This window comes from Hemibagrus wyckioides, linkage group LG02, assembly GCF_019097595.1.
Source record: "Hemibagrus wyckioides isolate EC202008001 linkage group LG02, SWU_Hwy_1.0, whole genome shotgun sequence".
Lineage (NCBI taxonomy): Eukaryota > Metazoa > Chordata > Actinopteri > Siluriformes > Bagridae > Hemibagrus > Hemibagrus wyckioides.
Genome location: NC_080711.1, coordinates 21,949,311 through 21,962,459, shown reverse-complemented (window position 1 = coordinate 21,962,459; position 13,149 = coordinate 21,949,311). Strand labels below are relative to the sequence as shown.

Genomic DNA, 13,149 nt, shown 5'->3' with positions numbered 1-13,149 from the left:
ACCACTATTTCCCAACATGATTAGAGTTTGTACAGGAAACGAGGGCTATAACAGAATCACTGACTCGCTGACTCAAAAGGAATCACTGACTCGATTCATTTCAGTGAGTGACTCGACGAAACCAGAGTCTTTAAAAAGAATCGTTTTTACCATCACTGGCTTAAACGCAGTCACAAACCCCGGAAGTGTTCCTCATGGGTGGTGTCAAAACTGGGTCGAGGGCTCCCTCTGGCGGACAGATGCCGGTAGTGACGCTACACGTTTTCACAGCCACACGAGGAGGAACCGCTAAAAAACATTGCGGATAAACCATCAACAAAATTATAAAGTTGGGTGCAGAAGGGGACAAGAAAATTCCTACCTTATGACCCAAAAGCTTTACACCTTAGCCTCAACATTTGAACGTTTGAACAGCCCCAAACCATACCTGCTACAAAGGCCTTAGTGATTTGATTATAATAATGCTTATAATTTACAGCAATGTTAGAGCAATGTAAATATTTTTAAAAATGTATTTAATTAAACTCTTTGTTGTCATTTGTGTAATTTGTTTTTCTTCTTCTTCTTCTTTTTATTATTATTATTATTATTATTATTATTATTATTATTATTATTATTATTATTGAGAATTGTGGACATTCTGTTATAATGAACACTGGATGAGGAGTTTTTGTACAGGGATGTTGTTGATTTGTCTCACTGTGGTTCCCGAGCGCAGTAATACACAGCTGTGTCTTCAGTCTGCATGTTCTGTCCTGTTAATGTCACTGTGTTGCTGGACGTGTCTCTGGAAACCTGAAACCTGCTTTTCAATTTCTCACTGTAGTAAGTGTTTCCATCATAACGCATAAGTGAGACCCACTCCAGAGCTTTTCCTGCAGGTTGTCGGATCCAAGCTGTATAATAGCTTGTAACTGAATATGAAACCTTGCAGTGGATGGAGAGACTCTGGCCTGGCTGGACTGTCATGGAAGCAGGCTGAGTCAGTTCCTCACCATGTACATCTGTGGAGGAAAACACATGGTGATATCTCACATAATATCTGCTGCACCTTTATTCTTCATCTAGTAAATGAATGAATTTGATAAAGCACTCACAAGAAGCAGCTGCCAGCAGGAGCAGTAGAGATGTAGAGAACATGGTGTGTGTTGTTTGTACTGGAGTCTTCTCTGTTCTCCAAAGTTTAACAGACACCATCACATCATATAAATAGAGTGAGATCCAGCTCTGACGCTTGGATTTGTTTATCTGCTGATGATGGGAGGAGAATGTATCTGAAATGTATTTAAATCATGAGGAGGAGATTCATCTGATGGAGGTTGTGTTGGTTTATAGTGGGGAGAAAAATTCTTCATAAACCTACCTCAAAACAAGATTTTATATTTGGAACATTTTCTTCTTCCCACAATGTTCATGCTTTTTTTTTTTTTATCCATCCATCCATTATTTGCTCTCAAACTGTATATAATGTGATAGGATGGGATCGATTTCTACAAAGTACAGTATAAACTATAAAGATTTAAATTAGAATATCTATCACACTTATGTCTATGGCTAAACTCTTATATGGTACAATATAGTTATATAATTATAGTGAAATGGACATCATCCTAATCAGTTCAGCATGTAATCTGATATTGGATGATAAAATGCCTGTGATGCTTCTGCACCACAATCAGAAAAACTTGAAATGCTAGAATTTTACTCAAGGTTGATGGACATGCAAAAGAGAAACATACTTCATTAAAGAGAAGTATGTAGTCTCAGATTTATTTATACTAGACAATGTAGAACACTTGAAGTATTTTCCAAGGCTAGTATACATTTAATGTAACAATAAATAAACTGTTTTTTTTTAATGTCATGAGGGATGCAGGATTTCCTATTATTCTAATATGATTGTTACACTTATTGCATACACACACACACACACACACACACACATATATATATAATTTATTAGTACTACTGGAGTATTTCAGAGCTTGTCCTGATGATTGTCGTATCCAGTTAGGACAGTAACTAGTGGCTGAATATCCAGTGATCTTACAGGGGACTGAAAATGATTCTCCAGGCTTAACCAGCATGAAGAACAAGGTTTGAGCAGAACCTGAACCCAGAACCTCACTTCTCCTGAGAACACCTCTAATCATTTATAAAGGGGTTTGATTTGCATGTAAGTGTTTAGGCTTTCAGAAGACATGAGGCATTTCCTGCAAATGTAAATACATACACGTTCACAATGTTAGTTAGTAACTATTTATTTACTATGTAATTGATCAAACTGTGTGGATGAAGCAGCCTGGTTTAATGAGACACTGATATAATGGAGCTGTAATGTCTTAGCTTCATAACAATGCTGTAGTTAGAGTTTATGACTTTGATGTAAATCCCAGGAGAACATGTTCTCATATTTATGACACACCTTCAGTCCTTTAAACCTCAAAATGTTGGGTAGATGTTGTGTGAATAAAGAAAAAACAACCATCACAGGCCTTAAATCTTAACAAAAAGTATAATGTTCAAATATTTCTAAAGTGTGTGCAGGTTAATTATACAGTATACAGTTCAAGACCAAAGGTTGAGTAAACTTTTTCAGGTGGATTGTCAGAAAAAATGGAACATAATTTGCACAACTGTTCAAATGTTAAGAATTTTTAAACATTTGTCTCTCCATTTTTGTCTGTAATCATTTATTATTTTATTTTGAATTTTGGAGGTGAAAAAACACCTATGCATGGAGATGTTTGTATTTACTGTGTAATCTCAGTTTTGATATGTTCATGTAAAAATCTTGTGGATGGAGTGAATTCAACAAACAGTGAATGTCAGATATTGATAGCTGTTCATCAGAGTGAAATGAACATGAGCCTAATCAATTCAGTTTGTAATCAGATACTGACTGTTAAATTGTTCATGAGGCTCCGGTGCTGCAGTCAGAACTATCATTATTATATATTTTTTAATGAAGGAGAATGTTGGGAGCTAGCAGTGTTTCAATGTACTTGGGAGTTTTTGTACAGGGACGTTGTTTATTTGTCTCACTGTGATATTCACGAGCGCAGTAATACACAGCTGTGTCTTCAGTCTGCATGTTCTGTCCTGTTAATGTCACTGTGCTGCTGGACGTGTCTCTTGAAGACTGAAACCTGCTTTTCAGTTTCTCACTGTAGTAAGTGTTACCGCTACCACATATACCTCCAATCCACTCCAGAGGTTTTCCTGCAGGTTGTCGTATCCAGTGTGTACAGTAGCTGCTATCAGTTAATGAATATCCAGACACTTTACAGGTCAGAGTCAGTGACTGACCAGGAGTTAATACTGTGGATCCGGTCTGGATCAGCTCAACACAGTGAACACCTGTTAAAGAAAAGTTATTTTAATGATGTAAAAGCAAAAAGCTTTAAGGAACCAAAATTGTATTACATGTCAAATGTAAAAACACTTACAGTGTACGGCTGCCAGCAGCAGCAGCAGTAGGGATGTAGAGATCATGGTGTGTGTTGAAGCAGAAGAAGTAAAAGCTCTTGGTCTTCGTTGCTTAAATATATAACAGGGAAGGAAATTTGCATAGAGACTCTCCTTATCGGTCAGAATGAGATGGATTCCTCTACACATGAAAATCTCCCCTTCTCATGAACGTCTCTAATCTGTGATTATAAATCTATAAAATTTGGAACATTAAGAGACTTTCTTAGGTCTCTGAATTTATGTGAAGAGAACACACTCTTCATATGAGCATATTCACAGAGCCGGATTCACTGAAAATCCTCACATCCCCGTTCCTCTTAACCACTGGCATGACAGGCATGGCCCATTCACTGCATAACACTGGGGGGATGACCCACAGCTCCAAGAGTTCATTCATAATACATGAAAATAATAATAATTAGATAGACAATTCTTTTTATCTTTATCAGTCATATGTATGCTGCAATGTAGAGAATTGCATTAACACAGAAATTATTATCATGTCTACAAATGTCCTGGTTTCTGTGTTAAAATAACAGTGAATAACTCCTTCCATATTTGACTCTGACATGGTGAAATACTGCAGTGTTTTCTGAACAGTATGAACTACATTTAACATTATAATCAAACCGTTCAATAGAACATGATGTTCATTCTGGTATAGTCTGCCCTCTAGAGGCTTTAACTGATGAATCCAGAGAGAAATAGCTGAGAAGATTCTAGATCAGGTGTTTTTAAATTCTGAAGAAGAATTGTAATCTCTAGTGAACAGAAGGCAAAGCTGAAATCTAATATCTATCAACAACTCAACAGTGAAACTATTCTCTATACTTCATCTACTTTATTATTCAAAAGTTTAAATTGATCTTCTTTGAGAAATTGAATCAGCAGCAGTGTTGGATAAGTTACTACAAAAAAGTTATTAATTACTAATTACACCATCAGTGTTGTATATAAAATGCTTTTCTAATTAGTCTGTCTGAAAAGTAATTTAATTTCTCAATAAGTAATTTAACTTTAATTATTAATTACTTCCTAAAATCCCTATAAACCTTGACTGGTAGCCTGCAATCATTTTTTTTAGCTCACCTTTGGACATTTTCTACACTCCCGATGTAAAATAAAGTTTTGCCTGCTTAACATTTGTACTGTCGATGAACATGGATCACTCAAAAGTGTTTGTCGATGCTGCCTTGTCAAGTGCTTCAGTAAATTACTCGTGGTATTGACAGGGGCCGATAGTTTTTTTCACCAGGACATAGCTTACATTTCACGTTAATGTTCTTGTCTACCTGGGCCAAAAAAGAGAAGTAATTGGAATAGTTCCATTTGGAATAGTTCCAAAACAGCCACTTGCTCCTGCTACTAAGTAATGCATTACACCCAACAGTGATCAAGATCAGTGATCTTCATTAAAATTGCCCCTAGGTGTGAATGAGTGTGTGAATTTGTAACATGTCCAGATTGTACGCTCAGTGTTCCTGGGATGGACTCTGGATCCAAATAAAACTTCCTAAAGATGAACAAGTGACTGAATACATTTCACATATTGTCTTGTGATATTAAATGATTATATTTTTATTCCTAACAAATAGACCTCAGTCTGTAAGGTTGGGTAATCACATATCCTCAACCCTCATCCTGAACACCGGCATCCCACAAGGCTGCATGCTGAGCCCACTGCTCTACTCCCTGTTTACCCATGACTGTGTTCCATGGCATATCTCCAACATCATCAGATATGCAGATGATACCACAGTTATTGGCCGAATCGGCAACATTGAGCAATTGGCCTACAGGCCAGTAAATATTCCACAGTCAACTGTCAGCTGTATTATAAGAACGTGGAAGTGTTTGGGAACGACAGCAACTCAGCCACGAAGTGGTAGGCCACGTAAACTGACGGAGCAGGGTCAGCGGATGCTGAGGCGCATAGTGCGAAGAGGTCGCCAATTTTCTGCAGAGTCAATCGCTACAGACCTCCAAACTTCATGTGGCCTTCAGATTAGCTCAAGAACAGTGCGCAGAGAGCTTCATGGAATGGGTTTCCATGGCCGAACAGCTGCATCCAAGCCATACATCACCAAGTGCAATGCAAAGCGTCGGATGCAGTGGTGTAAAGCACGCCGCCACTGGACTCTAGAGCAGTGGAGACGCGTTCTCTGAAGTGACGAATCGCGCTTCTCCATCTGGCAATCTGATGGACGAGTCTGGGTTTGGCGGTTGCCAGGAGAACGGTACTTGTCTGACTGCATTGTGCCAAGTGTAAAGTTTGGTGGAGGGGGGATTATGGTGTGGGGTTGTTTTTCAGGAGCTGGGCTTGGCCCCTTAGTTCCAGTGAAAGGAACTCTGAATGCTTCAGCATACCAAGACATTTTGGACAATTCCATGCTCCCAACTTTGTGGGAACAGTTTGGAGCTGGCCCCTTCCTCTTCCAACATGACTGTGCACCCGTGCACAAAGCAAGGTCCATAAAGACATGGATGACAGAGTTTGGTGTGGATGAACTTGACTGGCCTGCACAGAGTCCTGACCTCAACCCGATAGAACACCTTTGGGATGAATTAGAGCGGAGACTGAGAGCCAGGCCTTCTCGTCCAACATCAGTGTGTGACCTCACAAATGCGCTTCTGGAAGAATGGTCAAAAATTCCCATGAACACACTCCTAAACCTTGTGGACAGCCTTCCCAGAAGAGTTGAAGCTGTTATAGCTGCAAAGGGTGGACCGACGTCATATTGAACCCTATGGATTAGGAATGGGATGTCACTTAAGTTCATATGCGAGTCAAGGCAGGTGAGCGAATACTTTTGGCAATATAGTGTATATATCATTATGTGCAAAGATATATACATATATATATATATATATATATATATATATATATATATATATATATATATATATATATATATATATATATATATATATATATATATATATATATATATATATATCTTTGCACATATTGACATAGTCTTATTTATTGATGTACATATTTACATATTAATCTGCAGTTGTTCATTTGCACAGTTTCTACTATTTGCACTTCTGGTAGAGGCTAAACGGTATTTCGTTGCTATGTACCTGTATTTTGCACTGACAGCAAAATCCATCTATCCATCTATCCATCCCATCCCATCCCATCCATCCAATCCAGCTGCAGTTTATTCCCAGAGTCATTTAATACACCGGAACCAGAATATGAACATTGTTGAAGTTGTTAAAATGCTGAAACGAGATTTAAACGAAGCCCCATAGTCTATGCTTCCACCACCCCATATGATCCCGATCCACTCGAAGCCTTTTCCTGGAGTTTGCTTGATCCAGACTGTTCCATAGCTAGTGAGGGCATAGCCAGACAGGACAAGCTCATGATTTCTCTGCGGAACACAACCAAACACAGAGGATTCCATGTACAGTACTTCAGTGTATTTAGATCTGCCTGTGAATTGGGAAATTTGCATGCAGAATGGGTTATGTATTTTTTCCTATATTTTTTCCTGTAATAATGGCAGTCTTCCTATTGTACATCATTTCTTTAAACATTTTTAATCAAATTGTGTAAACAGGTTCTTAAAAAAATAAAAATAAATAAACAATTTAACAAATGTAACTAGAATATATTTTGAGCTCACCTGCAAAGGAAAGAACAAAAAAGTCTTCAGCCTAAATCACTAGTCAGAGATAATTATAAGAAAAGGTTTGAGAATTTTTGAATGACAACTATTGAGACTAAAATATCTAATAAATATCACTGGGGTGCAGGTCCCTGCTGAGGGAATATTTACAGTTCAGGAGGATGTGACTGTATACGTTTCTGAAGTCTTTTTTGTGTCAGTGGCCCTGCAGTGATTGAGCGAATATAGTGCCAGTGCCACCATCAATGTATCCGACCCACTCCAGTCCTTGTCCTGGTTTCTGACAGATCCAGTTCATGTAGTAGCTTCCCATTGAGAATCCAGAGACAGTACAGGACAGAGTGACCGACTCTCCAGGTCTCTTCACCACAGAAGCTGAGGAGGTCAGGGACTGTCCATAAGAATCTGGAAGAAATAAATAGAACTATGTAATGTTTGTTATAATGATTATAATGCTAGTAATCTCACATTAAAAACATAAACTTACATGAAATGAGTATCAGTAAAATACACTGTCCTAAAATCATCCTTCTCTGAGTTCTGCTTCACCCAGATTTAAAGTGTATGGGAGTGTTATCTATCACAGAGCTCACTGGAAACTAGAGCAGCCAAGAACATGCTGTTTATACACGACTCTATTTGAATAGGGAGTGTCCATGACCACTATGGAGGTGTTCAATCCACAACCACATGCTGCTCACTGTATAGATGAGTGGATGATTATCAGGTTCTGTGTAGAAAAGCAACAACTAAATGTTTCACTCTCGTTATTTATTAGAATCGGAGAAGCCGTAATTATCCACTTTACTTTAGATCATTTTTAATAATACTTTCTCTAAATGAAAATAAAGGACTAAAGTTCAATTCAATTTATTTTGTATAGCGCCTTTTACAGTGAACATTGTCTCAAAGCAGCTTTACAAAAGAAGAAAAACAGAGAAAGGGCAGGGGTAAAATGAAAATAAAAAAATAACTAAATAACTCTAAATAAGAATAAAATCATTAAATTTAATTATTAAACTATTTTATCCCTATTTTATACCTAATGAGCAAGCCTGTGGCGATGGTGGCAAGGAAAAACTCCCTGGGATGGAATAAGGAAGAAACCTTGAGAGGAACCAGGCTCAGAAGGGAACCCATCCTCGTTTTGGTGACACTAAACAGTAAATAATGTAACTGTAACTGATTAATGTCCTTTCTACAACAGCAATAAATGGCCCATGAGGAACTATTAGGTCATTGTAGTTTCTAAGGTCATTATAGACACTATTTCTTTGCTGTCACAAGCTGACAGATGAAATGGCAGATCTGTGATGGTGTGATAGTCCCCAAGTGTCTCTGTCCATGTAGATTTTTCTTCTATGTGAGCTACAGTACCTAGGGTGGATTATCTAGAGATCATTTCAACCAGTTCAACAAGATAATATATATTTTATATATTACTTTTTAACTATGCCTTAAGTAAACTTTTATACTATTTTTTTGCTAAATGCCAATCTAGGTGTCAATGCTGAAGTGTTTGTAATGTGGGGAGTAGTTACTCAGTAAAATGTAGTTTGTCTGCTGATTCTCAGTGGACTCGTGGAGCCGGGTCATAGACTGATTCAGCTGATTCTCAGTGGACTCTCAGAGCCGGGTCATAGACTGATTCAGCTGATTCTCAGTGGACTCTCAGAGCCGGGTCATAGACTGATTCAGCTGATTCTCAGTGGACTCATGGAGCCGGGTCATAGACTGATTCAGCTGATTCTCAGTGGACTCGTGGAGCCGGGTCATAGACTGATTCAGCTGATTCTCAGTGGACTCACAGAGCCGGGTCATAGACTGATTCAGCTGATTCTCAGTGGACTCGCAGAGCCGGGTCATATAGAGAATCTTACGTTTAGTCTCAGCACCTCCAAAGTGCGTGAGCTGACCTTCTTAAATGCTAATTTATAGGCAAAGCACTTTATGTATATAGTTATACTTTTTGCATTTTTATTCAGTTTGGTTGTTTTATTTATTATTTAAGATACTCATTTTTATTCCATTTGAATACTTTTACATTTAACATTTTTGGATAACATAACTGATTTGCACATTTTTCTGATTTGCTGATTTTCATTTTTATATTTGTGTGTGTGTGTGTGTATTTGTGTGTGTTTGTGTGTGTGTTTGTGTGTGTTTGTGGATTTTTGTTGCACTGGTGTGGTAAGTCTTGATTCTTGTTAATTTACACAGGGACATGTTTATTGCCCCTGTCAGTGGGGGAACAAGAACACATCGCACCCTGGGGCAAACATGAACGTTCGGTTGGTTACCCATCATGCAATAGTCAAAGATTTTCTAAAAACTTGCATTTACTATTACATACACACCATAACACAACAGTACATAACTATACTCATTAAATTATTATAGCGTATAATCACCTGCATTAATCCCACCATTCAATTACTATAGGGTGAAAAAATCCACCACTATTTCCCAACATGATTAGAGTTTGTACAGGAAACGAGGGCTATAACAGAATCACTGACTCGCTGACTCAAAAGGAATCACTGACTCGATTCATTTCAGTGAGTGACTCGACGAAACCAGAGTCTTTAAAAAGAATCGTTTTTACCATCACTGGCTTAAACGCAGTCACAAACCCCGGAAGTGTTCCTCATGGGTGGTGTCAAAACTGGGTCGAGGGCTCCCTCTGGCGGACAGATGCCGGTAGTGACGCTACACGTTTTCACAGCCACACGAGGAGGAACCGCTAAAAAACATTGCGGATAAACCATCAACAAAATTATAAAGTTGGGTGCAGAAGGGGACAAGAAAATTCCTACCTTATGACCCAAAAGCTTTACACCTTAGCCTCAACATTTGAACGTTTGAACAGCCCCAAACCATACCTGCTACAAAGGCCTTAGTGATTTGATTATAATAATGCTTATAATTTACAGCAATGTTAGAGCAATGTAAATATTTTTAAAAATGTATTTAATTAAACTCTTTGTTGTCATTTGTGTAATTTGTTTTTCTTCTTCTTCTTCTTTTTATTATTATTATTATTATTATTATTATTATTATTATTATTATTATTATTATTATTATTATTGAGAATTGTGGACATTCTGTTATAATGAACACTGGATGAGGAGTTTTTGTACAGGGATGTTGTTGATTTGTCTCACTGTGGTTCCCGAGCGCAGTAATACACAGCTGTGTCTTCAGTCTGCATGTTCTGTCCTGTTAATGTCACTGTGTTGCTGGACGTGTCTCTGGAAACCTGAAACCTGCTTTTCAATTTCTCACTGTAGTAAGTGTTTCCATCATAACGCATAAGTGAGACCCACTCCAGAGCTTTTCCTGCAGGTTGTCGGATCCAAGCTGTATAATAGCTTGTAACTGAATATGAAACCTTGCAGTGGATGGAGAGACTCTGGCCTGGCTGGACTGTCATGGAAGCAGGCTGAGTCAGTTCCTCACCATGTACATCTGTGGAGGAAAACACATGGTGATATCTCACATAATATCTGCTGCACCTTTATTCTTCATCTAGTAAATGAATGAATTTGATAAAGCACTCACAAGAAGCAGCTGCCAGCAGGAGCAGTAGAGATGTAGAGAACATGGTGTGTGTTGTTTGTACTGGAGTCTTCTCTGTTCTCCAAAGTTTAACAGACACCATCACATCATATAAATAGAGTGAGATCCAGCTCTGACGCTTGGATTTGTTTATCTGCTGATGATGGGAGGAGAATGTATCTGAAATGTATTTAAATCATGAGGAGGAGATTCATCTGATGGAGGTTGTGTTGGTTTATAGTGGGGAGAAAAATTCTTCATAAACCTACCTCAAAACAAGATTTTATATTTGGAACATTTTCTTCTTCCCACAATGTTCATGCTTTTTTTTTTTTTATCCATCCATCCATTATTTGCTCTCAAACTGTATATAATGTGATAGGATGGGATCGATTTCTACAAAGTACAGTATAAACTATAAAGATTTAAATTAGAATATCTATCACACTTATGTCTATGGCTAAACTCTTATATGGTACAATATAGTTATATAATTATAGTGAAATGGACATCATCCTAATCAGTTCAGCATGTAATCTGATATTGGATGATAAAATGCCTGTGATGCTTCTGCACCACAATCAGAAAAACTTGAAATGCTAGAATTTTACTCAAGGTTGATGGACATGCAAAAGAGAAACATACTTCATTAAAGAGAAGTATGTAGTCTCAGATTTATTTATACTAGACAATGTAGAACACTTGAAGTATTTTCCAAGGCTAGTATACATTTAATGTAACAATAAATAAACTGTTTTTTTTTAATGTCATGAGGGATGCAGGATTTCCTATTATTCTAATATGATTGTTACACTTATTGCATACACACACACACACACACACACACACATATATATATAATTTATTAGTACTACTGGAGTATTTCAGAGCTTGTCCTGATGATTGTCGTATCCAGTTAGGACAGTAACTAGTGGCTGAATATCCAGTGATCTTACAGGGGACTGAAAATGATTCTCCAGGCTTAACCAGCATGAAGAACAAGGTTTGAGCAGAACCTGAACCCAGAACCTCACTTCTCCTGAGAACACCTCTAATCATTTATAAAGGGGTTTGATTTGCATGTAAGTGTTTAGGCTTTCAGAAGACATGAGGCATTTCCTGCAAATGTAAATACATACACGTTCACAATGTTAGTTAGTAACTATTTATTTACTATGTAATTGATCAAACTGTGTGGATGAAGCAGCCTGGTTTAATGAGACACTGATATAATGGAGCTGTAATGTCTTAGCTTCATAACAATGCTGTAGTTAGAGTTTATGACTTTGATGTAAATCCCAGGAGAACATGTTCTCATATTTATGACACACCTTCAGTCCTTTAAACCTCAAAATGTTGGGTAGATGTTGTGTGAATAAAGAAAAAACAACCATCACAGGCCTTAAATCTTAACAAAAAGTATAATGTTCAAATATTTCTAAAGTGTGTGCAGGTTAATTATACAGTATACAGTTCAAGACCAAAGGTTGAGTAAACTTTTTCAGGTGGATTGTCAGAAAAAATGGAACATAATTTGCACAACTGTTCAAATGTTAAGAATTTTTAAACATTTGTCTCTCCATTTTTGTCTGTAATCATTTATTATTTTATTTTGAATTTTGGAGGTGAAAAAACACCTATGCATGGAGATGTTTGTATTTACTGTGTAATCTCAGTTTTGATATGTTCATGTAAAAATCTTGTGGATGGAGTGAATTCAACAAACAGTGAATGTCAGATATTGATAGCTGTTCATCAGAGTGAAATGAACATGAGCCTAATCAATTCAGTTTGTAATCAGATACTGACTGTTAAATTGTTCATGAGGCTCCGGTGCTGCAGTCAGAACTATCATTATTATATATTTTTTAATGAAGGAGAATGTTGGGAGCTAGCAGTGTTTCAATGTACTTGGGAGTTTTTGTACAGGGACGTTGTTTATTTGTCTCACTGTGATATTCACGAGCGCAGTAATACACAGCTGTGTCTTCAGTCTGCATGTTCTGTCCTGTTAATGTCACTGTGCTGCTGGACGTGTCTCTTGAAGACTGAAACCTGCTTTTCAGTTTCTCACTGTAGTAAGTGTTACCGCTACCACATATACCTCCAATCCACTCCAGAGGTTTTCCTGCAGGTTGTCGTATCCAGTGTGTACAGTAGCTGCTATCAGTTAATGAATATCCAGACACTTTACAGGTCAGAGTCAGTGACTGACCAGGAGTTAATACTGTGGATCCGGTCTGGATCAGCTCAACACAGTGAACACCTGTTAAAGAAAAGTTATTTTAATGATGTAAAAGCAAAAAGCTTTAAGGAACCAAAATTGTATTACATGTCAAATGTAAAAACACTTACAGTGTACGGCTGCCAGCAGCAGCAGCAGTAGGGATGTAGAGATCATGGTGTGTGTTGAAGCAGAAGAAGTAAAAGCTCTTGGTCTTCGTTGCTTAAATATATAACAGGGAAGGAAATTTGCATA

At 37.6% G+C, this 13,149-nt stretch overlaps 1 protein-coding gene and 2 gene segments (V, D, J or C); all 3 read right to left on the bottom strand.

Moving 5' to 3' along the window:
* The window catches only part of LOC131365118 (hemicentin-1-like), a 153,804-nt gene that overhangs the window by 99,886 nt on the left and 40,769 nt on the right, over positions 1-13,149 (bottom strand). The gene's annotated exons all lie outside the window — the stretch shown is intronic.
* On the bottom strand, positions 697-1,169 carry LOC131365152 (Ig heavy chain V region 5A-like). The segment is given in 2 exon segments: positions 697-1,004; positions 1,098-1,169. Coding segments are annotated over 2 exon segments (351 nt in total).
* Positions 10,273-10,745, bottom strand: LOC131365160 (Ig heavy chain V region 5A-like). The segment is given in 2 exon segments: positions 10,273-10,580; positions 10,674-10,745. Coding segments are annotated over 2 exon segments (351 nt in total).